Genomic DNA, 15,865 nt, shown 5'->3' with positions numbered 1-15,865 from the left:
AGTAAAGACATGAAGGCGCGCGTTTGTATGTTTTTTGTTGCGATGGTACTTTAAGAATTAAAGTATAAATCTACCCACTAGTGTAATATTATAATATTATGTATTAGAAGTTAGAAATTGAAATAACATATCTTAATTGTCTACTAACATATCTATTCTATAATAATTGTGCGCTCTAAAATGTAATTTTGAACTCTGTAACATAGCCTGTAAGTTTCATTTAAGTGGAAATTCCTTTATGAAACTAATAAAAGTCTTAAAGCAGAAGGCGACGCGACAACTATAGCTACAAGTGTAAATTAAAAATTTTCAACACCCCCGACAAATCATTTTCAAATAAATAATTATGTATATCTAGGCAACGTCCATCTTGACAGCTTGACATTTGTCAATTGACATAATATTATGAACCTAACGGTTATGTAACCTTCTTTTCTACAAGAAAACTAGAAAAGAGCTGATAACTCTTAAACGGCTGAACCAATTTTTTTGGATTATAGCTAAGAACACTCTCGATCAAGCCACCTTTCAAACAAAAAAAACTAAATTAAAATCGGTTCATTCGTTTAGGCGCTACGATGCCACAGACAGATACACAGATACACAGATACACAGATACACAGATACACAGATACACAGACACACAGATACACAGATACACACGTCAAACTTATAACACCCCTCTTTTTGGGTCGGGGGTTAAAAATAGATGATCCCCGCGACTTCACCCGCGTGACAATAACTTATGAAATAGTTTGTAAGCTGTGACCAAAGCAAACGAACATTTTTTGGACTTTTCTTTCACGGTGTATTGCGATACTCTAGCTTGGAACATAAACATTCACAAACCCCAAATGATGTTCATAATAATTATTATGTAAAGAACCCTGAAAGAGCGAGACCCGAATCACACTTGACCGGTTCTCTGATTTTCCGGTACAAAAATTTTGCATCCCAGGGACGAACATAGGCTACCTATTTTTTATACCGCAACTACACCTATACATATACTAATCATACACCAAAAAATTAAAGAGTTTCAACGGGATTTTTGAAAACCTAAATCCACGCAGATGAAATTGCGAGCATCATCTAGAGTTAGACAATTACGTAATAATTAGGTCTCAAAAATTCAATTTAGAAAATTCTTCGACAGCGTTTATATAGGTTTTTTTTCTTTTTAATCATTTTTTTAAAATCAGTTAAGCGAATGGGTTGTGAAAAGCTGGTAACTGACATACAGATAGACAGGCATATTTACAACGTTTACCATCTCCATTTCTTCAGCAAATTTCATACTTCTTTGTGACTCTGAAATACATATTCTTACTCTACATGATATCCTGGTATAGCGGATATGGAGGAAACTTGTTTGTTAGGGTTGTTGCGTAATTTTCCGGATGTAAAGCGGAAATTCCCCGCCGACATCCGGACCCTCGGGGAAGCGAACAATGAGCTGTCCGATTTTTTTAAATTCAGATACAAGTTAGCCCCTGACTGCAATCTCACCTGGTGATAAGTGACGATGCAGATGGAAGATGGAAGCGGGCTAACCTGGAAGGGGTAATCAGCAAGCGAGTGATATTGCTTTCGGTTGCGTGCGGTGCGGTTGTAGAAAAAGGTGGGTCAAATAAGGCAAGCAACTCCTCAGAATACTCCCCAATATAGGCATATCCTAGCACAGATATGTATATCCTAGTAAAACATGCAAACATGCGGGCCACATTATGAACAAAAATTTGTCATAAAAAAAAACTATTTTCTAAACCATGTTTAGTTTTTGCACTATGCAGTTCTGAAACCACTCGGAAGCATTCCAAAAAATTCCTTTCAAATTCCTATTGGAAATTCCTCCCAAGATTCTTTGCAACAAGTTTCCAAACATTCGACTGTACCAGGGCGTTATAGATTTAAAAGTAGTCTTGTTTCTATAGATTTTTTTTTACCACGTGGGTAAAGTTCGCGCCTATTTAACCCCAGGCAAGGGTCATAGGTAGCTACTAGAAAAATATGCAACTAGGAAACAACTTAGCATAAACCATTATTGTGTTATTTTTTTGTTTTGTGATCGTGATGAAAAATGGCAATCAATAAATTTTAAATTCTTTACATTGCTATCTTCGTAGAGATCATAATGATTTATCTATATCACAGTCATATTATAGGTGAAGTGTCGATACCATCAATCTAGCCAACATAATGATTGCGATAATTGCTATGAAAAAATAATCGACCACACCTGAATCTCTGTCCATTCTATTCTGCAGCATATTCTATTCTATTCTGAAATCTGAAAATATAAAATAAGTAATATTTAGTAGCACATAATCTACTTAGCTTATCCTGGACAATTAGATTTTGCAGGAAAACCCAGTTTTCCAGGATAGCTCCTATTGCTCCTATGTAGGTACTGCAGGGCAATCATTTCTTATTACAATTAATTTGGTAATTCACAAAGGCCGACTCCATTCATTTACAAATGCACTGCAGGCGACACAGAATGCACGCGCGCGCATTGTCACCAACATTAACTAGACTTAATTAACATTCAAATAGTTAGTTTATAGTTTTCACAAGTTAGTTAAATAAAATATGGAGGAAACTGAAGACAAAGCTGTTTTAGGAAAATGGACATTTGAGGACGCCTTAGATGTGAGCGGTGAGTGTGTTTTAATTTATTATGATTTCAGTACACTGTACAGAGGCCCTTTTTTCGTGAGGAAAATACTTCATGATACCACCGCCTCCCGTGCCCATCATCCACAGGTCCTCCCGAGGGCTAGGGTTCGCAGAGAGGGTAATTCCCTCTCCACGTCCCCCATCTAAAACATCCCTCGCCCGTCACCAAACTGGACAGGCAAGAAACCGGTGGGGCAGCCAGTGATTGGATGGGTGATGACTGATGAAACATTCATCACCAACCACCCATCACAGCCACACCCTCCGCTCCTGGGGCTATGCCTCATGGGTGCGTCTACTAATGTAACGCTGTGTGTAAGTATGTTTTCCGTCCTTTTCTCGTACATACAAAAATTACTATAAGACCGAAAAATAAGCTCTGTAAAAAAAGTTCTCATATTAGAACTTCAAGCTAATAAATGCATGTTCTTAGGTAATCAAGTCAGCAGGTCATATACCGGGACCTTTTATGTTGCAGGACGGTTTAAACATCGACATCTTGAAAACCGAAAAATTCATTAGATAGCTTTTAAAAGTATTGCACTAAGCTGGCAGCTCAATCCGCACTATCCCGCACTGGATTAACGCGGGGGGTGTGCGGGGCGTCCCCACCTCAGTTGCCATGTCAACCTGTCGTGAACTATGCGTCATCAAATTTTACACCACAGAGCTTTGTATACCTAGTTACCTAGATGTAGATATTTCTGAAATGTCGCTACAATTTCCTGAACACATCCTATCTAATAAGAATACTTGCCATTGATTGACTTCTATTAAATGCGAGGGAGCTTGTTAATATCCATCACAGTTGTAAGAAGATACCACAAACCAATAACATTTTATGCATAAACACATTGATATAATTTTATATAGATATCATAATAATATAGGTATAGGTATATCATTCAAGAAATAATAATAATTAATTGATTTTCTATTTCAATTTAATTTCATCATCTCATTCCATCACGTCCTGAGTAGGATTTCAGAACTCCACAGGGCAAGTTAAGGTCTTTCTAACTTTTCGGAGGTAAGAGCATAGTTAAACATCACTTGCTTTAAAGCTGAAGAAAAACGTCGTGAAGAAAGTTGCTCGCCTGAGGGTTTTCCGTAATGTTTTCAAAGGTATGTGAAGTCTGTCGACTTTCAATCCGCACTTGGAATAGTGGAGGAGTATGATCTAAATTCTTCTCTTTTTAAGAAAACACTTGCTATAATGGGTAGACGATGGGAATTGGGATAAGATGATGATGTCACTTGCTTTAACGGTGAATGAAATTTCACGAAGAAACCTGCACACCTCCTTAATGTTCACAAAGGTATGTGAAGTCTGCCAAGCGCCAATCCAACTCTTCTCATTCTGAAAGGAAACTTATTGAAGTGAGATGGGAATCGGAATGAAACATTGATGATGTCTGAGAGGAGACCCGTACTCGGAGGAGTACTTAGCTGGCAATGGGTTGTTGGTGATGATGTCTTTAAGCAAAACATTCCAGTTAGTTAAGCGTAATCATATTATTTACAGGTTGCGGCAAATACAACTATGGTTTGCTGACAGTGTGCTGTCTGCTGATCTTGGGGATGTACATAGACATCTTCGGGTTGTCCGTGCTGCTGCCGAGTGTCTCCTGCGACTTGAATCTTACGACCAGAGAGCAGGGGATCCTGTCCGCTATACCGTTGGTAGGTCCGTATCTTACTTTTGAAAATATAGAAATAAGAAATAGATCGCATCTTACTTTTGAAAATATAGAAAATTTGACAAAAATAAACTTTCACAAGTACTTTTGAATCGTCAAATGCATCGACCACTGGTTAGAACTTCGGAATGCCATTCCTGTACCGAACCAGCCAAAAATTGGCGATGGTTTTTCAATTATTTTCAAACATTCTATTACAAAACAAAATATACTTAACCATGTATAAAAGTAGGTACATACCTGCTAAATGTATAAAAGTACATGCCTGATAGACTGCTAAAATCATAACCATTCCTTTTGGTTTTGCCGTAGCCGGGTAAAAATAATTGCAATCCCGCGCTTAAAAAATTTCATATTTGAAAATGGCACCAAACAGCCGCCATACTTAATGTTATTTTTTACAAAAAAAAAAGCCGAAGCCACTCGAGATAATGTAAAGATTCTAACGATGCTCCATAGGTTCAAATCTGTTCGGGCTTTTAAAATTTATGGCGGAATAAAAAACTCACATAGAGAAGTAACTCACTACACTACATACATGACTCCTGAAAACGTCTCACCGTTTTTTGGGATGTTGTGTAAAAATGCTTCTTTGTTGTTTTTCAGGTGTCATGGTATCATCGTACGCCTGGGGCCTATGCGCCGACACGCTGGGTCGACGTAGGACCATGACCATCGCTATGCCTATCGGCCTATTCTTCAACCTGGTGACCAGCATCGCTCCCAACTTCAAAAGTCTCTGCTTGCTGAAGTTCTTGTCTGCTGGATTGTGAGTTCATTTTGTTATTCAGATACAAGTTAGCCCTTGACTGCAATCTCATCTGGTGGTAAGTGATTATAAAGTCTAAGAAGGAAGCGGGCTAACCAGGAAGGGGGAATCACTCCTTTGGCTTCTACACGGTATCGTACCGGAACGCTAAGTCGCTTCCCGGCACAGCTTTGCTGGTAGGATGGTAACTAGTCCCTCACATTCTGAGAAGAGTGGATTATGCCCTATGCCTAAACCCTTCTCATTCTAATAGGAGACCCACGGTCAGAGTAAGCCAGCCATAGATTGAGGTGATGATAATTGTTAAATTGCAGCTCTTCGTCGGCAAACGCCGCTGCTTTCGTATTGCTCGGGGAGACAGTGCCATTGAAGTATCGAAATCGCTTCATGTTCCTCATGGCCAGCGCTACCATGGTGGGGCAACTTTTCATATGTCGTGAGTTGCAATTTTTAATTACAATATTTTATGTAAAAACTGGATGTTCTTCTTTGTACTTCTTTGTTCGTGTGGATATAATTTTTTGAAAATCTGGGAACTGTTTGATTTTGCAGGACAAAACGGTGATTCTCAGATTTGGCGCAAATGGCATTTCAGGTCCAATAAAAAAAAAATTAATGAAGTTACAGATGAGAATTGCATTACAAAAGAACTCTTGTATATTCAGCTACGGGTGCCCCAAAATTCAAAATTGTAACTACAAAGGTTACTTCAGAAATAATATTTTTGATATTAAAAACTCACCTCCTTCTGAGGGTAAAACAGGAGTCTCAGGAAAAATCGCTATGATTTTCAAAGAAGACGGTTTTAAACGAGCTCGAGTTTTTCACATATTATTATATACATCCTGAGAAGCAATTAAAATGCATTTTTACACGTACGAATCATTTAATTACGTCATAAAAAAATAACAAATGTTTGGCACAGAAAAAAAGTCATTACCTGCAACTGAGATGGCACCTCCAAAATATCCTTCTAGTATACATATTGCCTTCCGTTCTCCCCTGCCCCGTACTAAGCCATAATCAGTCTATCTAGGCATGTTGCGGAAAGTGGCCGTGCACTTGTAGAAAAAAAAAAATTTACGCTTTTGGTGCCAAAACTGGTGTTTGGCACGACTTTTCACTCTTTACCTTCAACATCATTTTAGGACAAATAATTAGTTTTTCTTAATAATTTTATTTTCTTTCATGTACTAATAACAACATAAGTATGTAGTTTGATGTTCATATATATTGCATTTTAAAATACGACGTTAGAAAATTAAAACTGCCAAAACCTCTTTACCGTTACTATCATTACCGTAATTTACCTTCCGTTTTAAAATTGAAGGTAATGATGTTGAATTGAAGGAGGTGATGATTTTTTCAGGAAATATTGTTATACCAAAATTGTGTAATTTTCTTCATATCCTTTGACGTTAAATCACGTGACAAAATATTAATCTTCAGTAATTCTTTAACTAATCAGTTGAATTAGTAGCCCATATTGTTCCAAGCAATTTAGAAATAACTATTCAAAATTATTGCACCTCGTGGTATTTCAATATTAAAAATAACCATCATATATCGATTTTAGAAACTACCATAGTGAAAAGAAATAGTCAAAAACGCGCGAAAAAAATTTAGCGCAGGCTAAAAACACAAAAAACGAAGAACTAAAGAAAGATCCAGAAAAATATGCGAAACGTAAAGAAGAATGATGGAGTCCTTTCATTCCTTCTTGGATATTAGGGCTGCAGCAGTTATTTTCTATATCTCCCTGCCTTTTTTTGCTGCTTTGACATGGTTCCACGAGAATTCCACTCTTTTAAGCAGACCTCTAGACCAACCAACTCCTAGGAGTTGGTTGGTCGACCAGGTCTTATTTGACCGCCAGGGTGTCAGGCAGACAGGTTTCAATAAACGCCGCTTGAGCAGCGTTTTCTTCCTCTCTTCGCAAAATATGCCCGGCCAATCGCAATCGCATTCAAAGCTATTTCTTTGAGTTGCTGGCATTTTTACCACAAGTCCTCATTTCTGATCGTGTTAGGCCAGAAAATGCGGGGAATAACACTGAAACACTTATTGTGGAAAACCTGAATTCTGTGGATTAGCGATATAGTTATTTTCACGTTTCACACCTGTATAAGAAGACTGAATTTACAAACTATTCAAACAGAGAGAGCTTTAGCTTTTATAATCCAGTTATCGACATCAGCCTCGGCACCGCCGCTAGGAGAAATGATGCTACTGAGGTTACAGAACTCCTCCACTCGGTTAATTGGTTTGTATTCTAAATAAAACGGTTCTGAAGCAGTAGAACTTATCCTCATCTCCACTGTTTTCTTTGTGGTAATCGGCAGACTAGAAATTAATTCTATTATCGACTGTTCTCACTAATTTGTGAGAATAGTCGATACTAGAATTAATTTCTTAAACTGGACCCTTTCAAGTAAAGATTTTTATATAAACCTGTGAGGATGTTACTGCTATTGTCACAATTAAAATATCATAAGCCTACGTTGTCGTATTAGTTTATAAATTGTGGAAAAACCAAATTAAATTTGAATTTCGCGGGCAGACCCGTCTCATGCCCCTTAATGTATTCAAGTCGATCTGATATGAGAACCAGGTCATCCACATAGTCAAGGTCTTCAAGTTGCCTACTGCTCCATGATATCCCTCTCGGACTATTGGTGACACGACGCATAACTTCGTCGATAAGCAAGATAAATAACAGTGGTGAGGAAGACATCCTTGCTTAACTCTACGGATTATTTTTGACTCCAAGACAACAAAGAATACAGCGAAAAAAGTTACTTGAAAATTAAAAAAACATATAGAAAAAATAAAAAGAAGTAAGCCGATTGAGAAATACTGTTTAAGATAACAAGGGATTTAGAAGAAAATCATCCACAGGAAAAAGAATGTGCTCCTTGTGAACTTACTACTCCTATAGTAATAAAAGATGTTATGTATTCGTCAAAACCTCAACAATTGACGTCAAGGGCTAGCTTTGTATAATATAAATTGTCGATGGTGTATGTCAATAATTATATTAGGCTTTTGTTTCGACGCTTTGACGTGTCTTCGAATAAAATGGCGTATCGAAATGACCATGGTTATTTACTTCTTGTATATTTCAGTGGCGACGAGGATGGGATTATATAAAGAACCCTTTTGTGCAAACGAGTTCAACATCCTGCAAACGACGAATAAGTACCACTTATTGCACACGGTCAAAGACTTTCTCATAATCAATGAAGGAAATTCATACATCAGTTTGCATGTCTCTATATTTTTGGACTAGTACGTTTATAGCAAATAATGCTTCTCATGTTACAACACCAAATCTAAATCCAAACTGACTCTCATTAAAGTAGTTGTCACATTTATTTCTAATCCCTTAAGAGCTGATAAGTAGAAACATCTTTGGAACATGACTCATGAGGCTGATAGTGCGGTATTCATTGCATTTCTTAACATTCCCAAGATGTTGCAATGATTCCTTGACATGTGTCTGCGAACATATTGTTTTGTATATATAGTTTTACAAATTCTTTTTGACTTCAGTGTCCAAAATTGGTTTAACTTTATCATCAACTAAACTGTTTATATACGACACTCTTCGCAGGTCTGCCATTTCTATGCAAATTAAAATAATCATGTTTTCGCTCATACTGTTCTATCACCAAACATTTGTTTTCGTGATAATATGCTCTCGCAGCACGATTATTTTATACATTTCAAGTAAAATTTATAGGTGATGATATGTCTGGAATAATATTTTTGTTAAAGTTTGCAATATTTCCGTTATTAATTCTGTTTACTTGATTAATGAGATGAAGAAATACGTTCTTTTTTGAAAATGAAATATTGCTTCATTACCATCGCATAAACATCAACGCCTTCTCCACCAAAATCATTACCAGCACACTAGAACTCATTACCTTCAGTAACTGAAAACTTCAAATGCATATATCTCTGAAATTCATGGGTGCAATTTGATATAACTCGGTCATTCTTTTTGATTTCACCTATATTTTAGTTTAGTTCAGCAATTTTCACAATTTAAAAAATTCTCTTATTTTCTCCGATTTGCGTCAAATCAGAGAAGTACCCAAAAGTATATTTTCGCCCCCAGAATGCAAGCAAGCATTATCTCTGTACCAAATGTCACAATCAATAAATTATTATCGTATCTTCTCGATTTGAAATGAAATGATTTAGGATTACTTTTATCGATCTATTAGCCGCTATTGCACGACTTGGTTATAGTAAAGTGATCATTGAAAACGAAACAATGAGAGGTTGTTATGGCTCCGTCACACCGTCGTGTCTACAATCAATGACTTCTGTGAATATTACACGACTGATGGAATCACATCGTTGTTTATTGAGATACACTGTTGAGATGTCACTTGAGATAAAATGAATGAGAGCTCAATTGTAAAGTCGCTCAGGCTCATGAACGATGCTCAGGCTTCATTCTAGTCTTTACCAATTATGGATACGGAGTTTAATGCGGTGATAGCTTAGTAGTTAAGACATCGGCTTTCTGTTCGGGAGGTCAGGGGTTCGATCCCGGACTCGAACCTTTACGTTTGCTTTAACAGTGAAGGAAAACGTCGTGAAGAAACCTGCATGCCTGTGAATTCTTCATAATGGTAAAGGTGTGTGAAGTTTGTTAATCCGCACGTCTTGGCCAGCGACGTGGTAGACTCAGAATGAGAAGGGCGACTCTCATTCTGAGGGGAGCCCGTGCTCAGTAGTGTCCGGCAATGGATTAACAATGATGATGATAGTATACTCCTTCCATATTAGCCCGCTTGCAGCTAAGACTGCAGTAAGATCGCAGCCAAGAGCTAAATTATCATCGAATTGAATTTAAAAAATCTTTTACCAGTACCAGCTCTACCAATCTTCTCCCTGAAATTCCACATCACCGTACCCTGGTTAGCCATGGAGTACCGGCCCTGGAGGTTGCTGATGCAGATCCTGTGTCTCCCTGGGCTGATCGGCATCTTTGGCCTGATCGTGCTGGAAGAAAGCCCTAAATTCCTCCTCAGCAAGGGCCTGGAGGATAGGGCTTTGGAAGTGTTGAAGCAAATGTATCATTATAATACCGGATTAGACAATGATAAGTACCCAGTAAGTGTATAACGACTCCTATTCGACGCTACCAGGTTTCAATCCCGGGCACAAACCCAACGGTAAAGGAAAACATTGTGAGGAAATCTATATGCTTGTTGTTGTTGTATTGTTGTTGCAGCATCGTACTGGAACGGTAAATCGCTTGGTGGCCCGAATTTTCCGGGTAAGTAGCCACGACCAAAGCCTTCCACTAGAGTCTAGACCAGATCAGAGACAATTTAGAAACTGTAAATTCTTAAATTGCCCGGAATTGAACCCGGGACCTCCCAGTTATATGATGAAACGATTTATGTACCCTGTAGGTGCAAACTCTGTGCCTTGAAAAGTCGGAAGCAACTGCCAGCGCCAACTCCTCCTTCCTGCGTCACATGTGGAACCAGACGGCGCCGCTGTTCAAGCCTCCGCTGCTGAAAAACTCCCTCATGCTGTACTTCATCCTGCTTTGTGCTTACATGACGTGAGTTTATTATATTAGCAGTTTTTGGCATCATAGGGTGATATCAGACCTTCAAGTCAAGATTTAATTGAGCATCTTCTAGGCAAGCGCGCTTCATCTCAGAAAGAACGCAAAAACGTTTGTTTTTTAAAGTTGTCAAGTGCCACACATCACCAGTTATACCTAAGGAGTTGGTTATCCTGCTACCTCTTAAAAAGCCTAAAGACTTGAAGTAGAAGAAATGCCGGAATAAACTATGTCATGTTAGGCTGCATCACTTGCCAGCAGGTCTAATTGCAGTCAAATGCTCTACAAATCAAAAATGTTGGATAGTCTATTGCTTTCAGGTCAACTGGGTTCACCATGTGGGTGCCGACAATGACCAATGCATACTTTAATGGCGACGATACTTCAGGCAAGACGTTTTGTGAGGTTCTTACGTCCTCCATCATAGCTACCAGGCATTCATCAAGATACTCTAACTATGTAAGTGTTTAGCTAGTCAATTTTTAAATGATTTTAATACCCTCTTATGATGCAATAGAAAATGAAAGTTTTTTTAATCAAATAACTTTATAATCGTCAAGAGAAGCACTGGCTCATTCCATACGCACATGTACGAAGCGATTTGCATCCTCGTTTCTAATCCGAACCGCTAGGATATGGAAAGCTCTTCCGACATCATTTTTCCCCTATACCTACTTTTAAGTCAAGAATGAACAGGCATCTTCTAGGAAAGCGTGCTCCATATTAGGCTGCATCATCACTTGCCAGTAGCTCTAATTGCAGCCAAGCGCAATTTTTTTTAAGCTTCTTTGGCTAAGCTGCTTTGGATTCAATAAATTCTTTCCAAATAATAACATTGCCCGTACAATAATTTACAGACATCCATCGTAAGGGACTGCGACCAGGTCATAAAACCTCTGACACTGTACGCCGTGATGGTCTACTCCGGCCTCTGTGGCACACTCAACCTCCTGCTCACGTTCATAGTCGGGCCCCTAGGGAAGAAGAGGACAACGCTACTCGTGTTCACGGTCTGCATCATCAGTGGGATCGTCCTGATGTTCATAAGAGTGCCGATGTTAAGCATCCTGATGTTTTATGTGTTCCCGTACGTGGCGCTAATATTGGGGAACATTAACAGCTATTTGGTTGAGCTGAACCCGACTTATTTGCGGTAAGCAAGTCCAGAGTCCTCATATATTTTTTTAGTAATGTACTTAGTTACCTATGTTTCAAGTATGGACGCTTTTTTATCCGACTGCGGCGAAGGCCAAAATAGTGTTAGATATATGTCATATGTCCGTTCTTATGTCCACTAGCTACTACCGATTTTGATGAATGATAGGTACGTCATTAAATTCGTTAAGAGTGTTACTGGATATACTTACTTACAAAAAAATTCTTAAAAAATCAAAATGGACGATTTTATGCGCTTAAAGCGGGCTGAAAACGATGCATTGCATACCGCAGTCGAGGTTATCTTTTTTTGACGTGACAACGTCTTATAATTCGATAGAGCCGGCTACACGCACGAAAAAACATGACTCATTCGGCGATACCTCGCTCTGAGGCGTTCCACGTAAGGCTTGAAGTGCAAGCGAGAGCGCGGAACGAGCGACAAAGAAGCACAATCGGCCTTTTTGTTGTCACGTTCAACTATCGTCAGTAAACCGACTTTACAGACAACCAATTTTTTGTATTTCTATATTTCTAATGCTACAGAGGCATGGCGACGTGCCTGTCAGTGGTGGTGGCGCGAGGCTTCGGCTTCGTGAGTGTACAGCTGATAGGCTTGCTGCTGCTCGAACACTGCGAGCCCATGATAACCGGGTACATCGTACTAGTCTTACGTAAGTTTATCATTCGATACTAAGTATAAATTAATATTATGGCAGAAATGCATAGTGCTAGGTGACCATACTATTATGTAGTAATCACTACCCATATTATAAATGCGAAAGTGTGTTTGTTTGTTTGTTTGTCCTTCAACCACGTCGCAATGGAGCAACTGATTGGTTCAACGTGATTTCTAGCATAGCGAGTGACATAGGCTACTTTTTATCCCGGAAAACCAAAGAGTTCCTACGGGATTTTTAAAATCCTTAATCCATGCGGACGAAGTCGCAGTCGTCACCAAATCATTTTATAAAATAATTAAATTATAATAGGTTTAAACAAAATATTCAAGATATTCAAGGACCCTGAAATATAAATATTAGGGGGTTTTCTGAGGGAAAAACAACCAACGCATGAGGTCGCAGCTGGGTTAATTTTTAATTTTTTTTAACAATATTAACAACGCTAATCATGACTAATACTCCCCTTTCCCCTCAAATTAAGCGTAAAGCTTGTGCCAGGAGTGGGTACGACAATAGAGTAACGGGTGGGGTTCGAACCTCCGACCTTTCGGAATTCAGCCTGCTCCTCAACCGTTAAGCTATCGAGGATTTATTAAAAAAAGTTTTTAAGTGCATAAAGTTATGTAAGTTTTCCCTTTGCAGTTGGTCTGATAACAGCTTGTTTTCTACCACCTGACGTTAAAGGATGCAGCAAAACTTCACGTACACCATGTGACAACATCGCCATTAAACAAGATAAGAAGAAGAAGAATAAAATCAAAGGTTACATACAAACTGCAAAGTTACCGGAAGCACACGATGAAATGAAGGTTACTCTTTAGTAGTAGCATAGATTTGAGCTTTTCGAGAGATAAAATTTTAAGAATATCCTGTGAGATTATTTTAGTATACCTACCTCTAACCACGGAAATAATAGTATAGCGCTTTCTCTACTTCCATACAAACCAATCACAGACGAAACTATGTTTTCATATTAAACGAATGTTTTTGAAAACATTATTGAACTGAAATACGAATAGTTTTTGAATACATGTTTGGTAGTTGACTCAAAATTATTATCGCTCACTGAGATTTTTATCTCTTTCGTTTGTATGGTATTACGTAACAAAGAGAGAGAGCGTTATACTAACTTCTTTCCGTGGATAGAGTACCTATAGTTAGATATTTACAAAGTAGCTACTTCAAATTGGATGTCATTTATTTACTACCTCGCAGATTTATTAAAGTTATTGAATTTTTTGAATGCCTTTTATTAAGCGCAGCTTCCTTGGGCGTCCGAATTCCGGGCAATAAAGTAAATTCAAAAAAAAACCGACTTCAATTACCGCAAACACTGAAAAGCAAGAATTATTGTAGTTCTATAATAACATATTTTTGAGCCGGTGAAGTCGGTTTTTTTTTTTTTTGAAAAAAAAAATTATCTCAATTTTTAGTGACCCTACACCGCCCCACTGTATTACTGTACAATTATACCTACTTATGCTATGCCTAGTTAAATAGGTACGTACTGTTTACTAAGCTATTTTACACTGATCGCGAGCAATTAACGTACCTACTCTCGTCCATTGAGAGTTCTGTGAGAGTTCTGCAGTTCTCCATCTCCGAAGATATTCATCAGTTCTTCACCAAACTCCTCCTTTTTTGAAGTCGGTTAAAAACTAGCTAGTGCCCGCGACTTCATACGCGTGGACTACACAAATTTCAAACCCCTGACGGGTAAAACCCTTTATGGATTGAATTTTCAAAAATCCTTTCTAAGCGGATGTGTACGTCATAATAGCTATCTGCATGCCCAGCCTGATCAGTCCAGTAGTTTGAGCTATGCGTTGATAGATCAGTCAGTCAGTCAGTCAGTCAGTCAGCTGTTCCTTTTATAATATGTATTCTTATAAAATGAACAAAAAGGGCAATTTGGAATAATATAATCGTAGGAAGATATCGAAATTGTAGAGCTTGAGATATCAACAATTAATTAATGATTGTTTGACGTGATGTATCCATGACAATCGAAAGATGACAGCTATCTTCATAAGTCTCGTTGCACTTCTAAGGAGGTTCTTCATAACACGGCCAGACTGACCACGGCGCCGTCCTCGGTGCCCTCTCCTTCCGCTATTCATAGACTGAGCAGTAACCACAACCTGTAACCAGAACAATCATTTAGCACACAATCTAGGTGCTGATTTCACCAACGTTGCATGATGTTTAACCGTAGAACGTAAACATAAACGTAGACCGTAGGCGTAAAGACAGTTTTATATGGATAATCTGTCAAAATTTCAGATTTAACCTCGGATAAGACTTATTTTATGTTGATAAAATTGGTCCTTAATTTAACAATTTTTTTTGTTCAATATGTAAAGCTTTCGAAGAACTTCACGGTAATTATTATTAATCAGCAATTAAAAAGCATTTAATTATTATGGTTCATTACCTATTTTGTCTATGTCCAGCCTATGTACCGAATAACACAATCAGTCAGTCACACGCGACAACTCATCACGGTTGAAAGTATACTTACGAACATAATCAGACAGTCGCACGCAACAATTCAGTCGCACGCGACAATTCAGTCGCACGCAACAATTGTGTCGCACGCAACAATTCATCATAGTTGCAAGTACACTTATGACATTAAAACACAAAATAACACGTCTCGACGATCACAAGAGTAGGAATTACACGGTGGTATATTCCCACACCGAATGCCACGTGCACTAAGGACTTACTCCAGTTAAAGTAGGTCACCCACACGATACCTACCGAGGATTTATAACGCAGGGTCAGCATGGGCCCCTACTGACACCTCGCCACCTCGTCTGCAAGCCAGACCCTCAACTGGTAAGACTGACAGCCAAAACGCAAGCCATACCCTCAGCTGGTATGCTCACAGGCACAAAATGGGCCACAACGGTCGATCCCCTTTCCAAACACGGAGGCCTCCATAAAGATTCTGTTAAAATAATGTTTATTTCATCTGTAAGTATCAAAGATTCTGTTAAAATAATATTTTTTTTTTTTTCATCTGTAAGTATATCCTCTCTAATACATCATTCTGACATTTGACTTATATGCTGTCAAGCTGACAGTTTCCTTCAATCTCTCTTCCATCGGCTATAGCACGGTTCACATTGTTCGTTGCATCATGTAATTATATCCAATGTAATCTTTACTTCATTTTATTAAAACAATGACATAGTGATATCAATAAACAGTGCTAACATCACAGTATAATAGTTGATTGCTTTTCGACGAATAAACTTCGTTACCACACCAGTTTCAT

The 15,865-nt window shown here is 38.3% G+C and overlaps 1 protein-coding gene across 2 annotated transcripts; it reads left to right on the top strand.

The window, feature by feature from the left end:
* The first annotated feature begins 2,377 nt into the window (after nt 1–2,377).
* Nucleotides 2,378–13,821, top strand: LOC123868735 (putative transporter svop-1). Of its 2 annotated transcripts, none has more exons than XM_045911316.1 (10): nt 2,378–2,659; nt 4,205–4,366; nt 4,986–5,148; nt 5,463–5,584; nt 10,034–10,278; nt 10,584–10,738; nt 11,065–11,203; nt 11,602–11,897; nt 12,446–12,573; nt 13,225–13,821. In XM_045911316.1, exons 1-10 carry the CDS (start codon nt 2,593–2,595, stop codon nt 13,401–13,403), a joined length of 1,656 nt encoding a protein of 551 aa, XP_045767272.1. In that variant the 5' UTR covers nt 2,378–2,592; the 3' UTR covers nt 13,404–13,821. The 2 variants fall into 2 exon arrangements, with proteins under 2 accessions (XP_045767272.1, XP_045767273.1); XM_045911317.1 differs by lacking the exon at nt 2,378–2,659 and adding an exon at nt 3,654–3,709.
* The last annotated feature ends 2,044 nt before the right edge of the window (nt 13,822–15,865 follow it).

This window comes from Maniola jurtina, chromosome 10, assembly GCF_905333055.1.
Source record: "Maniola jurtina chromosome 10, ilManJurt1.1, whole genome shotgun sequence".
NCBI classification, from domain to species: Eukaryota; Metazoa; Arthropoda; class Insecta; order Lepidoptera; family Nymphalidae; genus Maniola; species Maniola jurtina.
This window is presented reverse-complemented; position numbering and strand designations above follow the sequence as displayed.